The sequence below is a fragment of the Gymnoscopelus microlampas genome, assembly GCF_963454915.1.
Source record: "Gymnoscopelus microlampas genome assembly, chromosome: 11".
NCBI lineage: Eukaryota > Metazoa > Chordata > Actinopteri > Myctophiformes > Myctophidae > Gymnoscopelus > Gymnoscopelus microlampas.
The window spans coordinates 28,321,198-28,336,983 of NC_139948.1; the positions used below are offsets into that span (position 1 = coordinate 28,321,198).

Here is a 15,786-nt window from a genome sequence, read left to right on the forward strand (position 1 = left end):
CCTCATCCCTGTGTGTGTGTGTGTGTGTGTGTGTGTGTGTGTGTGTGTGTGTGTGTGTGTGTGTGTGTGTGTGTGTGTGTGTGTGTGTGTGTGTGTGTGTGTGTGTGTGAATTTAATTGATAGCATCGCACAGATACAATAAAAACAATTGCATGCTTGATATGAAATTGGATAATGGTCAACATTGCTATGCATAAATACTTCACAGACCAATCTGCTAAAGCAGGCAGTCATGTATGAAATAGTTTTCTGGTATTTATATTTGAATATAAGATAACCAGTTTTATTCAAAGCAGGCCATATTCTCTTACCTTCAACAAAATAAGATTTATTAAATATTTTATTTTTTATTTAATCACAAATGAATAGCAAAATCTCATTGTTGCTGCTGCTTGAACTTAGTGAGTCCATTTGGTAATGGACATTCAGCCATCAATGGCATTAGTAAAGGAAACAGCAGCAGGAGAACGAGATAGAACAAGTAGAATGACAATATATCGCATTGCACTTGGTGTGCAAATATTCATATATCTGTATCAGATTTTCATGATGGAGCCGGTGTGCAGTAAGCTAAGTGGTGTATTTTAACGATGAAGGGTAACCTAATTAAAGGGGTTAGAGTTGTGGACTCACTTGTTTTGAAGGAAGGGACCCACAGAGACGCAGGTCAAAGGAGCAGTGTTGAGACTGTGGCTTTTTGTAGACATCACATCTGTGCATTGTGGCTGTACCCTCTTTGGCCCTTTCACTGGCCCAGTGCTGGCCCATGGGTGTAACAGAACAGGGAGCTCTTGAAACAATTAAAGCCTTTTAAAACAGAGGCTCAGTCATTCTTTATAGACTGCAGGTCTAGAGAGACAGAGAATGTCTGATGTCGTTTTTATGAACTTTAGCTCCAGGGTGCAAAGATGGCAGTAAAGAGAAACCTGGCAAGTTGTTTTTACATGAATGTACACATGACGTGTTTGGAATTATGTGTGCACAGAATAATGATGGAGGTTTTCAGTGTAACAGGTAAACTGATGGTTTTAGAGTTTAGACTAGTTTACTTCATAACCTTCCATTTTGTTCTTAACAGCTCATTTTCACAATTTCCACATCTTGGCTAGCCTATATGATGCAATGATTTGTCCACTGACTAACGTGGACAAAAAAACAACTCCATAAAAGTGGGCTGGATATTACAATAGAATAGGCCCTGTAAATGATAGAGCCGACTGATATATCCGCATACCACTTTAAACCTGGCGTCCCTATTTTAAGTATGTCATTATAGGCACACATTTTCAAAAAGGTTTTAAAAAAATCAAAATTTTCTCCTACATTAGCAGACCGCTTTGCGACACACTGTGCGCTTATAGGTAGCCTTTTTAATTTTGGGCTTAATTGGTTAAAGAAAATGAAGTTCAGTTTATGTGTGTATTTTATATTTACTTTGTTTGCTTCTTCATTGGATAATGAAAGTTAAATGTTAGTTTCATATATTTAAGATATTGAAGCTTAATATATATACTTCTAAAATCCAGAAGTTATTTATCTGTTTGCTTATTTATAGAAACTTAAATCAAGTTTTTCAAATTGTTTTCAAACATTTGCCCTCTTCTATTTCTTTTCTTTTTTCTTTTTTTTGTTTTACAAATCAGTGGTCTAAGACTTTCCAAAATCGGGATTGGCATCAGACCCAAAAATCTGGCAGCGGTCAGGCCCTACTAAATGATGCAGACCACATACCAAAATGTGGTGATCAGAATTCCATCAGCGTTTTGTTTGTGCTGTATTCTACCATTTGGTCTAGATCTCTCTCACTCATTTCACTAGTTGGCAATGCCAAGAAAACGGAAAAAAAGTAGCACATGTCCAACAGAGTTTAGAAAAATAGCCACGGGCATTTTCAATCATTTCACAGTTCTTGCTCTTAAATTTCCTTTCTTGTTTTCCTACATTTTCCAAGCGGAGCATTGTTCAGGTCCTGCTCAGAGGAGAGTGGCTGCAGGGTCTCAGAGGGACGGTGGACAAACAAACATGGCTGTCACTCTGACCTTGGAGCAGGCCGTCTCCAATCCCCCAGGCCCCCTGCCAGACATGCTTGACTGCTTCTTAATTTGTGTGTGCGTGTGCGTGTGTGTGTGTGTGCGTGCGTCTTTCTGTTAGTGTTAAGTCTACATGGTATATGTTTCTCTGTATCATGTTTCTCATTTTCCCTCCATTTTATGCCTCATTCCTTTATTTGATCAATCTTCCTGGTAAGCTAAACATGTACAGCTGTGTGTAAAGACATATAGTAGTCACTGTGTGTGTGTGTGTGTGTGTGTGTGTGTGTGTGTGTGTGTGTGTGTGTGTGTGTGTGTGTGTGTGTGTGTGTGTGTGTGTGTGTGTGTGTGTGTGTGTGTGTGTGTGTGTGTGTGTGTGTGTGTGTGTGCGTGCGTGCGTGCGTGCGTGCGTGCGTGCGTGCGTGCGTGCGTGCGTGCGTGTGTGTGCGTGTGCGTTTCTGGTAGTATGTTGTGGGTGCTCACAGCCTCACACATTTTGGACATAAAGTTGACTGAGGATGGCATATCGAATTGATGTCCCCAATCAGAGTTTTTCTTGCTGTGTCATAAGGGCCATGGTTAGATTGTTTCTTATGATTAGGGTTAGGGTCTGTTGGTGTGTGTGTGTGTGTGTGTGTGTGTGTATGTGTGTGTGTGTGTGTGTGTGTGTGTGTGTGTGTGTGTGTGTGTGTGTGTGTGTGTGTGTGTGTGTGTGTGTGTGTGTGTGTGTGTGTGTGTGTGTGTGTGTGTGTTTGCACGCATGCGTACATGGACCACCACCCTTGCAGTCCTGGCGTTGTGAGATCTACAAGCTCACAACGCGTCGCATCAAGAGCTTGTATCAGCTATTTCCGTTATTTGTCATACATGACAAAGTATATAGGGCGTAAGTGGTTATGGTAGCAAGATGGAGGCGTGTGTACAGTATGTGTGGGTGCGTGTGTACTGTGTGTAGGCTCATGTGCTTAATGTAACATACTAGTGATGAATGTCATGGTGTCATGGTGGTAAGCAGAGACCAGCCCTTACTGTATCCACTGCAGTGGGAATGCCAAACCCCTACAGCATCTGTAGAATGAGGGAGAGACCATGCCCCACCAGGGCCTCTCTCTCATTCCACAGTGCCTTTCAGCCTGATGGATTCAGCCCACAGCATAGCTGGGAAGCATTCATATACCGCACACGCACACACACACACACACACACACACACACACACACACACACACACACGCGCACACACGCACACAGGCACACAGACACACAGACACACACACACACACACACAGACACACACACACACAGACACACACACACACACACACACACACACACACACACACACACACACACACACACACACACACACACACACACACACACACACACACACACACACACACACACACACACACACACACACACACACACACACACACTTCTGGCTGGTTACACTTCCAAATGTAACACCATCAGAGCGAAAGCAGGGAGAACGTCTGCTGCGTAAACAGTTTTCTGCATTGTGATTCTTTACAACGTTATCCTTCTTTTTATTGACTTTTCATAATGCCATTTTAGATCGAAACTAAATGCAATTGGCCCATGGCTCTTTGGCTGCAGCAGGTTAGACACTGGGACTGTACAAGTCCTTAATTATATTACTATAGAGGTTACAGCTTTGTGTTAGAGACAGTTATGTTTTACTAGAGATGTGGTCAGCATTAGTAAACAACAATTATTATTCTTGATTAAAGATTCAAGAAGTTTTATTTGTCATTAACTCATAGATTTATTTGTAGTGAAATGTCTGTGTGAAATGTCAAATGTGACTGACTGGCATTCTCAAAGAATAAATGTTTGTATATGTCAGAGTTCTTGGATTATTATCAGTTGTGGAAACTAAATCATAAGCAATTAATTGTACAGGCCCATTCTCCTAACAGTCTCCTGTTTATCTCTTTGTTGCATGCTGACTACGGTGACATACGGTCCAGAATTGTGGGTAATGACAGGTCCTGCTGCACAGACATAATGCAGACAGGGGTAATTGGAGCCAGGGCTAGATAATGATGGATTTTGTAACGTTCTTGTAGACTGTAGGTTATTTCAACTCAACATATTGTGCTTGTGCTGTTGTGTCTGTACTTTTACTGCTTGTCCCAGGAGAGGCCCTCCTTTACACTTAAGTATACTGTATGTCTACTGCATTCTGTGTTGTTTAGATGGAAGACCAGCCCTCTCTAGGCCTGTCCAGCTCAGTCATTTGTGTCATTTCCATTAGTAAAAATGTCTGCATGATACAGTGGATTTGCAGGATTCTCATGAATCTGTTGAAATGTTCTCAGATCTACAAAATAAAATTTCAATCCACTTCATGAATTGCCATTTAACAAATTCATCAATTAAAATAATCAGGAAAAATCATCAACAAATCATACACACCTTACACAAACAATACAAATTATGGTGGTACTAGTGACGTTGTGTGCTGGGCCTTGCCCGTATTTGGTAGTCGGTAATATTGCTTTGTGTCTCCACTACAGACGTACTCTGGGCTGTTCTGCGTGGTGATCAACCCTTACAAGAACCTGCCCATCTACTCAGAGAACATCATCGAGATGTATAGAGGCAAGAAGAGGCACGAGATGCCTCCGCACATCTACGCCATCTCTGAGGCAGCATACCGCTGCATGCTCCAAGGTGAGACATCATCATTTGCCACATCAGCACATTCTCCTCACGTTGGCTACAGTAGCTCATCGCCAAGGGGTCATTCAGACCGCTGCCCGTTTGTCTCTGTGACGTCCTCATGCTTAATTTATGGTCCGTCATATGGCGGTGTCGCACCCCAAAAATAGCCGATCTACTGAATGCGACGCGTTGTGAGCTTGTTGATCAGCTATTTTTGGTGTGCGACATTGTCGTTCGACCAGGTATAAATCAGGCTTAGAACGTTTTTTGTCTCTGCGCAAATCTTTTGTCTGAACTAGGCTGAACTCTACTGAGCTTTCCTGGACATTATTATTGACATGTTATGATTGTCTCCAGTGTGCAGTTGAGCATTGCGTGTGCCGCTTGCCCAATAGTTGTCAAATGGGATCAATCACAGAGGGTATTCAGTGGGTTTCTGTGGGTTTTTCGAAGCAACATTGTGGCTGAGGCAGATTATTGGGATTGTTTTGTGCGAGTGTGCTTGCTTGTGTTTTGGTCTCTCCTGGCAGGGAGTTTAGCTCGCTGGTAGACGGCGTGGGGTTTCTGCTGCATATTTCAGGAGATTAGTGTGCAGAGGAGGCGTGAGAAGTGTGCGAAAGGTCAGTAGGTCATGGTGGAAGTGACATCACTGATTATGTCTGAGTGGTGGCCCTCTTGCCTCAGACAGTCACGCCAAGGGGTCATGTGGATGATGACCTGCGGAGACGGACTTTTGAACTGTACCAACAATCTTGTTTTGTTCATTGACAACCCTGTCTGAACATATTAACAGTGAGAGGCCGGCTTGTTGGAGCAGAGGCCGTTGTACAGTGGGTTTTAGAGAACAAATAGAAGAAAACAAACCAAGGGAAGGCATGATGGAAGGACCCTAATTCAATCAATTCAATTTAGTTTAGTTGGGTTGCAGAACTGAAAACAGCAACAAGAAAAAGAAACAATAAGTACATTGTTAACCCATTAAAACCGGGAAAGCATCTGTCTAATTTTAGATTTTACCGTTGACTATTCAAAAATAGCAGATATACAATCTCACAGCGTGTCGTACATCTGCTATTTTTTTACATGTTTGAAAAATCTTGAAAATGTGAGAACTACTGATTTAGAAGGGATTTGTGGAATCGGCCTAAGGTCTTAATGGGTTAAAGTACATTAAAACAACAACATCACAAATCCCTGCATCACTACATCACAGACTAGTATGCCTAATTTATACTTAAGTGAAAATAGCAGATCTACTACAAGCACGCAAACTCACAAGTTGTGAGCTTTTAGATCAGTTATTTTCAGCACGGGACACCATTGTATGACTAAGGAGTTAAATGAGGCCTGCTGGTTCACAGACATCAATGCAGACATGCAAGGCAAACCCTGGCTGCTGGTTGCCAGTTGCCACGGGAACAGTGTTCCCATAGTTAAAAGAAAGCCTGTGTGATAAGCAGGCTCTTCATTTAGACCTATCAGTGTTTTAACAGTGTGTGTGTGTGTGTGTGTGTGTGTGTGTGTGTGTGTGTGTGTGTGTGTGTGTGTGTGTGTGTGTGTGTGTGTGTGTGTGTGTGTGTGTGTGTGTGTGTGTGTGTGTGTGTGTGTGTGTGTGTGTTGTGTGCTGTGGAAGAACCTGTTTTGGAGAACAGATTTGGTCTGACTGACATTCTCCACTTTCTGCCTCTCCTGAATGTTTTCCAGACTTTAGTTTCCACTGACTATAAGGCCAGTGTGCATTTATCTTAGATTTTACTCCACCACATGTAAGCTTTATTACAGCAGCAGTGCTGTCAGTCTGTGTACAGTATCTGTGTACAGTATGTATGCGCCCATGTGTGTGTGTGTGTGTGTGTGTGTGTGTGTGTGTGTGTGTGTGTGTGTGTGTGTGTGTGTGTGTGTGTGTGTGTGTGTGTGTGTGTGTGTGTGTGTGTGTGTGTGTGTGTGTGTGTGTGTGTGTGTGTGTGTGTGTGTGTGCGTGCGTGCGTGTGTGTGTCTAGTTGGCCTGCTCTTTACTGAGGAAGCTATAAAGCTTAGATGTTTCTCTATGAGTGTTTAATTGACCGAAAGAATGAGACCGCGGATACAAGCGGCAGAAATGGTTTGTTCAGTGTGGCTTGCGTCTTCCTTTAGGTGAGAATCTCAGTCATCCGTGAAGGACTCTTGGAGTAGAGTCGCTGCTCCTTTGCGTAGAAAGGATCCATTTGAGGTGGTTCAGGCATCTAGTAAGGATGCCTCCTGGGCGCCTCCACAGCGATGTTTTTCAGGCATATCTACGACCTGGTGGAGGAATTACGCTGGGGTGGGAACACCTTGGGATACCCAAGACAGCTGGGTAACGTAGCCAGGGAAAGGGAAGTCTGAGGTTCTCTCCTGGAAGTGCTACCTCTACTTCAGATAAGCGGTTGAACATGGATTGTTGGATGGATGGATGGACGGACGGACGGACAGATTTTTAATTGACCATATTCACATTCGCAATTTTGGTCTTATATCATACTCGAGGGGTGGTAAACCCCGGTCCTGAGTTAAGAGCAAAATGACCACCATGTGAATATGGTCGGTGGCCTGGAGGCTTTGTGTCATGACATTTGCTCAAGAGTCAGGCTGGTCACCTGCTCCCAGTCCCAAGGCACTAGATGTATCCATTAACATTTGCCTGTACAACGCAGCCTGTTGCCAGTTTTCATCACTATGGTGACAGCATGTTGGCAACTGGAGGTTCTTTGTGCAGCAGCAGTGGAAATGTGGATATCCAAGTTCCAACTCCCCAGCAGTCAACTTTGCCATTCAGGAGTGACGTAAAACTAGCGCCAAGTTTGTAGTAAGCTTTGTCAGAGGTCAGAGTCAGAGGTAAATGTTTTGAACAGGAGCCAATGCTAGCGCAGCTGTTGGTTCATTGCGGCAGTGCTCTGTAACGGCAGCCTACACTGGAGGTGCGTTTGTGTGTTTTGCAATTGAAGACACATCCCCTGCTCTCAGCAGGCTGGATCTAACCACACAGCTGAGGCCTGGACTCCAGCCCTAACCCATAGAATGTTGGGAAATGTTACAGTGTGGTGTTTTTCAAAGGCTGGGTCAGAGCCCAATGTTGGCTCAGTAAAATGGGTAAAGTTGGTCCCCAAATTCTGGTGAAATCCACAGCTATTCACTGTGTAGATTCAAAATGGATCTGAGGATGGTAGAATCTGCTAATCCTCTAGCTTTTAGCTTGCTCGGCAACTCTCAAAATACATTTTGAGAGTAAATTGAGAAATAAATTGACCACTTTCGTGGACCATTTTCACACTCAGAGTTTAATTTGCACTGAGAATTGACTGTGTATTATCACAATGCAGTATGTTGTTTTGACATGAGGCTCCTCTCCTGTGCCCCCATTCCCGCCCTCCACATCCCTTTCACTAAAGATAGGGCTCATTCTTTACGCACGGGGGGGCGGGGGTGTTGAGCTCAGTAGGCAAAGGAATGAGGTCATCTCATCGCTGTCCCAGGATTCCACACCATGTCATGCTAAATTCTCCCAGCTGAGTCATAAAGGTGTCATGGCTGCCAGCACTACCCTGCCATCCGTCGCTAGGGTCTAATGAGTCACCATGGATACCTGTGTGTGTGTGTGTGTGTGTGTGTGTGTGTGTGTGTGTGTGTGTGTGTGTGTGTGTGTGTGTGTGTGTGTGTGTGTGTGTGTGTGTGTGTGTGTGTGTGTGTGTGTGTGTGTGTGTGTGTGTGTGTGTGTGTGTGTGTGTGTGTGTGTGTGTGCGCGCGCGTGTGTGTGTGATAAATGTTACACACATCTACCAAGAAAGGGGTCGATGGATGTGCAAGAAGTTCAGAGGGCTCACAACTCTTGCTCCATACAACATTTTATTGCAATATAATGTTTGGATCCCTCTTGGATCTTGTGAATGTACACAACCCAAAAAAAATAGCTCTCAGTCTGGCATATTAAACAGGGCTGTGGTTCTCCAATCCAGTTCTGGAAACCCAGAATAGCTGGTTTTCATTCCAGCAATCTAAACAGGGTTTAACGGCTTTCAAACTGGCTATTTTGGGCATACCATTTTAGGAAGATAATATATTTCAAAATATTGTGGAAATACCAGATCTACAAGCTCATAACACATCACATCATGATGCACTGTGAGCTTATAGATGGGCTATATCTGTTATTCGTCATACGACAAAATATACAGCTTGGGGTTCAAGCGTTTAGACCCAGGGCACCTGATGAGTGCAACATTGAAATGAGTCTGAGTCAGAGTCTCCACAACTTGAGAAACAATGAACTGTGAAGCAGAATAGAACACCAGCACTACCACGGGGTCCTCAGGACTCAAATAGAGGGCCACTTAAATAAAGATTTCCCAAACTAACTGGGACCTTTGTGAATCTTATTAACCAAATGTCCTCCTTAGTAGTGTGTCTAACATGGATTATGTCCCATTCAGGGTCAAAGAGCCTGTCTCTTCAGATGTTCCAAAGCCATCGTAGACTGTTTAGGATTGCCTGCTGGTTCATAATTGCTCTCTTTCTTCTTCGTCTCAAAAAACGGAGCGAGCTCCTTCTCATTTCCTCTCTTTTTCCTCTCCTTTCAACCTCTCTCTAGTTTGTTCAGTATTTTGTTCTCTTCTCCTTTCTCCATTCTTCCTCTTGACCAGAATGTTCTGGCTTGGACGAAGTTGAAGGGGAAAATTCCCCTTCATCCTACGAAAGGCTTCCTCGGTCCTCTTTCACTTAACATGAAAAATACGAGCGCGGCATCACTGGAGGGTTTTGTGGTGACTTCTTTTCTCCTGCTGCCCGGTTCCTTCCTTCTCCTCCTTTGTGAAGGGAAGGGAACACAGGAGGACAAGTGCGTGGAATGTCCATCTTTTCCTCCTCGCTCCCTCGGCCATCTCAGAATATAGTCGTGCATGGGGGGGGGGGGGGGGGGTTGCCATGGCGAGACCCCCGTTTAACTGACAATGTCTCTCCGTTCTCTGTGCTTCCCCCAGTCTCAACCAGTCAGACCACAACGCTGCAACTCCTGCTGGCACCTTTCCACCTGTGTGTGTGTGTGTGTGTGTGTGTGTGTGTGTGTGTGTGTGTGTGTGTGTGTGTGTGTGTGTGTGTGTGTGTTTGTGGTCGTTCATTTCCATTCATCCTCTCCGCTCTCCATTAATTTATAGTCACCATGTGGGTCTGTGGCTCAGTCCTCTTGTTACTCAGGAAGACTTAGATTAGACTGAATGAAACTCAGGTTTCCTTGCCAACAGCACTTGACTGTAGCCTCACTGTAGCAGTCCAGCTGTCAGCAGCAGGAACGCGTCCTTAGACTGGACTGTTAATACTGGAGTGAGTTGTTATTCGTTGCCTTTTTTAACCACTTAAACCAGGGGTTCTCAAACTTTTTGATTTCAAAGAACCCATAACAAATTGAACCAAATAGACCCTTAAGGGTCCATTTGTACACTCTCGGTGTTACAGACCTGTAATGGTCCATTTGGAACCCCCTCAAGAAACCCTGAGGTTCCCTGGACCCCACTTTGAGAACCACTGACTTGAACCCTCTATCTATATACTTAGGAAACTTGACCTGTGTTGTCTCTGTGCTTGGTCCTCTCGTTTCTCCCTCTATACCGAATCTCTTCCCCGAAAATAGCTGATTGAGGCGTTGTGACCTTGATCAATTTTCGGCGTATATTTCCCAGAGAATAATAAGGATGTTAGGGTTCAAGTGGTTAAATTTAGACAGCGCTATATACTGTATCTTGTATAGTATTGTCATCTATGCATCAAGCATCAGTACACAGTAAGTGTTAATTTGATAACAACTGTCGTACAACTGTGTTTGTAGGCATTATACTCAGTTGTACAATGGCTCTCTGCGTCAAAAATAGTTTATCTACAAGCACTACATGTTGCAACAGTTTGTTAGCTCGTAGATCAGCTATTTTCGGGATAGGACATCATTGTGTGACAGAGTATAAATTCAGCGTAATGTGCTGCTGGTTGTGATCCAGTATGAAACATCTTCCTTGGCTAGAACTCCCTGAAGCTTTTCTGGGACATGTTTTGCAACTTGTTTTCACTGATGTTTAACCACTTAAACCCTCTATACTTTGTAAAACAGACCTGAGTTGTGCTTGTAGATCGGCTGTTCCCCCCAGAATAGGAGGTGCTGGTGGTTCAAGTGGTTAAAGATAGGAAAGTAGGAGTGGTTGATGTGTTTGGTCACCTTTGACTGTGCAGAATGCTGTGACTATGGTTGATAGACCAGGCTTGGGGTTGCCATGGAGAGCAGAGACCAGTGCTCATTACACATTTAGACACGGCCTATCCTCTTCTCTCTGCAATAAGAGGAGCGGTTCAGTTCTGGAGGCCACGCTGTCTGGGACTGAATGGGAAACAGAGAGAGAGAGGCAAGGCAGCCCCCGCCCCCCTAGACCTACCTCCAGCGTCAGTTAGCTTACCAAGTAAATTGCTTTTTAGAAGTGAAACAGAGCAACTGAACAAAGTGTTGGCTCCCTGCCAAAGCAAATGATGGAGGTAAATTTATCTCAGATGACAGCCAATATTGATCTGTACTACTGTGCAAATGGGTGGGGGGGGGGGCAAGCTTGCCACCCAAAAATGAAACTAAAGAAACAACAACAAAATACAAATAAATCATAAAAAAAGATGAATATGGCGGAGACAAATGATTGTTTGACTGTTATTCTCCAGTGATCATTTCAACAGCCCTCAGACAGAGCAGAGGAATGGCTTCTGTGGAACTGCTGCTGACGTGGAGCCGTTGAGGCCAACACATTCTTACTAGAAGATGTAGAGAGGAAGGAGGGGTGGCAAACAGAGGCAGATATATTGGACAAAATTGTTTGAGCGTGTTCAAGGAGGTTTGCAGAGGCAGAGGCAGGGGGGGCGGGGGGGGGGGGAGAGAGAGAGAGAGAGAGAGAGAGATAGATGGGGGTAGCATCAACTGAGGAGGGATACGAGAAGAAGAATGGCAGAGAGGAGGATAGGTTGAACCAGAAGGGGTAAAAATGGAATGGAGAGTGGGAATAAATGATAGGAAGAGAGGAGAGGGAGGCGAGAGGGGAAAGGCAAAGGGGGCGGCCAGCATTGTGCCTCACAATGGGTGCTTTGTGCGATCTGACGAAGGGGGCCGTGGCCAGGGTGCTGTGTGTGTGTGTGTGTGTGTGTGGGGGGGGCAGAGTGGGGAGGCCTGGAAGCATAGCTCTTCCCAGAGAAAGGAGGCCTCACAGGGCTGTGAGGGGAAAGAGAGGGTCTCACTCACTCACTCTGAGTGACACAAGACAGGTGAGAGGACGGTCAGTGGGTATAGGGACCCGGAGTTCCCCAACACGCGTGTGTGTGTGTGTGTGTGTGTGTGTGTGTGTGAGTGTGAGTGTGAGTGTGAGACCCCCTCTTGTTCATTAAAAGGACCCTCTGTGTTCAGTGCATGTTCAAGGGATGAGTGGATAGCGTGAACACACACACACACACACACACACACACACACACACACACACACACACACACACACACACACACACACACACACACACACACACACACACACACACACACTCCCTTCCGTACATGTTGGCAGATGTGTCCTTAATGGCAGGCAGCTGTGGAGTTCATAAAGGATAAAATCATATTTCTGTTAGCGGGCTTATAGATCAGAGTTTTGATGTATGATGACTCCCTGCATGCACACACACACACACACGCGCGCACGCACACACACGCGTATGCATACACACATACTGTATGTTCTCCTTACGTTCCTCTCATACTGGGTGGGGTGATGATTGGTTGAGTTGTTCATTTTTCTTGGAGTGTGTGTTGCACTAGTATGCTTGGCATGCATGTGTGAAAGAAAGAGGATTCTTCCCTGTGTTATTCTAGTGGGAAGTTTCTTATGATTTCAGATGAAGTTCTGTGTGTGTGTGTGTGTGTGTGTGTGTGTGTGTGTGTGTGCGTGTGCGTGAGCTTGTGTGAGAGAGAGGAGGTTCACGGTCAGTGCAGTAAAAAGGGCAGTAAAATCCAGTAGAGTCATAAAGAGCAGACTAGTGAGATCTTGTCAGCCAATAGCTGCCAACGGGAAGATGAGCACAGACCAACTAACACATGAGAGATGACACATACCAAGGGTCTTCATCAGAATGAGTCCCCAAGAGGAGTGGTTCTCACAAACTTTTTTATGTCAAGGACCCCCAAAATGATATGTACTTGGCTGCTGTCGCCCAATCTTAAAAAATATTTTGTGCCATGGATTCTTTTTTAAATAGCAGATCTACAAGCTCATAGTGCGGCACTCGTGCCGCGCTATGAGCTTGTATATCTGCCGAAAAGGTTGCAATGCTTGCAATGTAGCTTATAGATCGGCTATTTTCAAATAACAAAATGATTTAATAGGGCTTAAACTGTTCCTCATTTAGCTGGGGGACCCCCAAGGGTTCTGGAGGGGATTCCAGGGGGTCCCAGACCCCACTTTGAGAACCAATGCCATTAGATGCTTCCCATATTGTGTGTGCGCGTGTGTGTGCTCGTACGTGCGTATAGTAAAATCCTCATTGCTAATTTAACTCTGAGAGTGCACAACTCTAACGAAATGGAGTTACAAATGGTTGAATACGCCGCTGATTTTACTGTGTGTGTGTGTGTGCGCGCGACAGCGCGTGTGCGTGTGTGCGTGCTTGCGCGAGTACATGCACAAGGATATGAATAACCCAGACACACCACACAGACAGAGCTGCGGGTGGGTGGGTGATTTAAGGGACACTGTCATGTCATGTCATCTGTCCAGGAGAGTGTTGTCATTAGTCACACATAGCAGGGATAGCAACGGCTACATCGGGACAGATCCTGTTACCTGACTCATTACTACAGCTAGTGCTTCTCCAATATTAAAATAAGTCCATACAAACATGGGACCATTTTTACACTCTGAGTTACATTAACACTCAGGACTCAGGATTGCGTTCAGCAGGTGTATGCAGTGTATGGACTATGCATTGTCCTCTTCTCGCACAGGAAACAGTGATTCAGTCACACGTCATTCCGTTGATATTCCCTCAATCGCCCTATTTGTGTCGATTCCTGTGGGCCTCCAGAGCTATTAGCACTGTGATATTGGAGGTCCTGTCACAAGCAGAAACTCTCTTCACACACACACACACACACACACACACACACACACACACACACACACACACACACACACACACACGCAGAGCTTCATCCTGTAGGATTACGACAGGGCCAGCCATCACAAAGAACCACTGTGGACCAAACAAGCCGACCGACGGCTGCCATCTGCAATCGATTATATCGCCAAATACTTTTCGCCATGTCTCCTACTCTGTCACGGAGGCAACACCCAGTGGGGCAACACGGGGCTAATTTTACATTCCCCTTGATTGGGCTGTTGTGAGTGTGTGAGCGCCTTTTTCGTTCACGCCTACGTGTGTATGCGTACTGAATGCGCCTCGACAAATTCCTATAGTAATTTCTGTCTGGCATATCAGCCGTCTTACAACAGCGTTGGTGCATCCAGGGCACTGCTGGCTGGGGACCAGAGAACTACATCTCAGCTGTTTTACACTCAGCAGTGTGGAGAGTGAGACGAGCTACTGACAGAGATGATTTGTATTGCATTTCCATGAGGAACTTCAAATGCAGAGGGTATCTGGAGAGTGACAGAGCATGGAGAATTGGTCGATGTGATAAATAGTGACAGTAGCAGAAGTTTCAGGGAGCAGAGGCACAGTTGAGGATGTCAGGAAGGGAGGTGGTAGAGAAAAGATCATTATCGATGTAGTCTATTTTCTGCAGATACAGAAAGTGTCAGTTGGCTGCTGGATTTATGGCTTGACTCTTGGGCGTCGTGGAGGTGTCATGGGCCTAATTAAATAAAACTGTGGCGATTACGGTAAACACTCCACATGGGTCCTGTATGTTCCAAGTACATTCCATCCACATTTTGACATAAGGGATCGCAAGGGGATTACATCACATCCTCTATGTTGGTGAAACATGTAATCTTTCTTTTTATGATGCCAGAATCCTGAGTCTGGATAAAATACTGCGTTATTAATTTCTTTAGGGTTCGGATCGTTAGCACACAAAAACATTTTAAGACCCCTGGGCACATTCTGCGTTAGGCTACTTAGTACTTAACAAATTAAGACTTTGGGATAAACAAATATAATGGCATTTTGCAGAGCCTGTTTATTATGGATAGTCACCTTGTCCAGAAGACTACGGACAAGGAAAGGACAGCCTGGCGACAGTAGAAACTGAACATTATGATGGGTTAATGAGCAAAGTGTCATGATGGAATGCATGCCAGTATTTTTACACTAGGCCAAGGAACAATGGTGCATCTAAATAAACAGGGAAAATGTAACCCCCCCCTCTCTCTCTGTCTCTGTCTCTTGTGGGTGATGAGAATATGAGTGTGTTTTTGTGTTTTGTGTTCTATTTCGACGCTGCTAGTGGTGTGTTTAGCACCACTAGCATGGCCAATGTGCTCAGTGAACCAAAAGGAACATTGCATTTTGCAGTTGCCCTGTCTGGCCCTGCATAACTGTGTGGCCTGCTACGTGCATGATTTTGTGTGTGTGTGTGTGTGCGTGTGTGTGTGTGTGTGTGTGTGTGTGTGTGTGTGTGTGTGTGTGTGTGTGTGCGTGTGCGTGCGCGCGCCAATAGCTACCAATGGTAAAATGAGCACAGACCAACTAACACATCAGAGATGTGAGATTTTGTTTTACTCTGTAGTGTGTCTGTACATATATTACTGTATTGATCCTACTGTCTTTGTAGTGGCTGGACTTGGGAGCTAGCTGCATGGGGCACAACTTTTGCTGTCCATCTCTCTTTTCTCTCTGTCTCTCTCTCCATCACACTTGTCTCTTTAACTCTGCTATTAGCAGGGCTCTAATGTTGTCCGTCGGTTGATCGGTTAATCAGTCTGTCATTAAATCTGTCCATCCACCACTTGGTCCCAAACAATGTACTGTATCTCGAAAACTGTACTGACTGGATTTGCTATGATCCTTGCTAAGTGAATTCAAGTTCCC

At 44.8% G+C, this 15,786-nt stretch overlaps 1 protein-coding gene across 1 annotated transcript in view; it reads left to right on the forward strand.

The window, feature by feature from the left end:
* The window catches only part of LOC311055169 (myosin-10), a 120,113-nt gene that overhangs the window by 38,925 nt on the left and 65,402 nt on the right, over positions 1-15,786 (forward strand). The window contains exon 3 of the mRNA XM_084071261.1: positions 4,573-4,729. Within this exon, the coding sequence (XP_083927387.1) occupies positions 4,573-4,729 (157 nt within the window). The remainder of the gene's footprint in view (positions 1-4,572; positions 4,730-15,786) is intronic.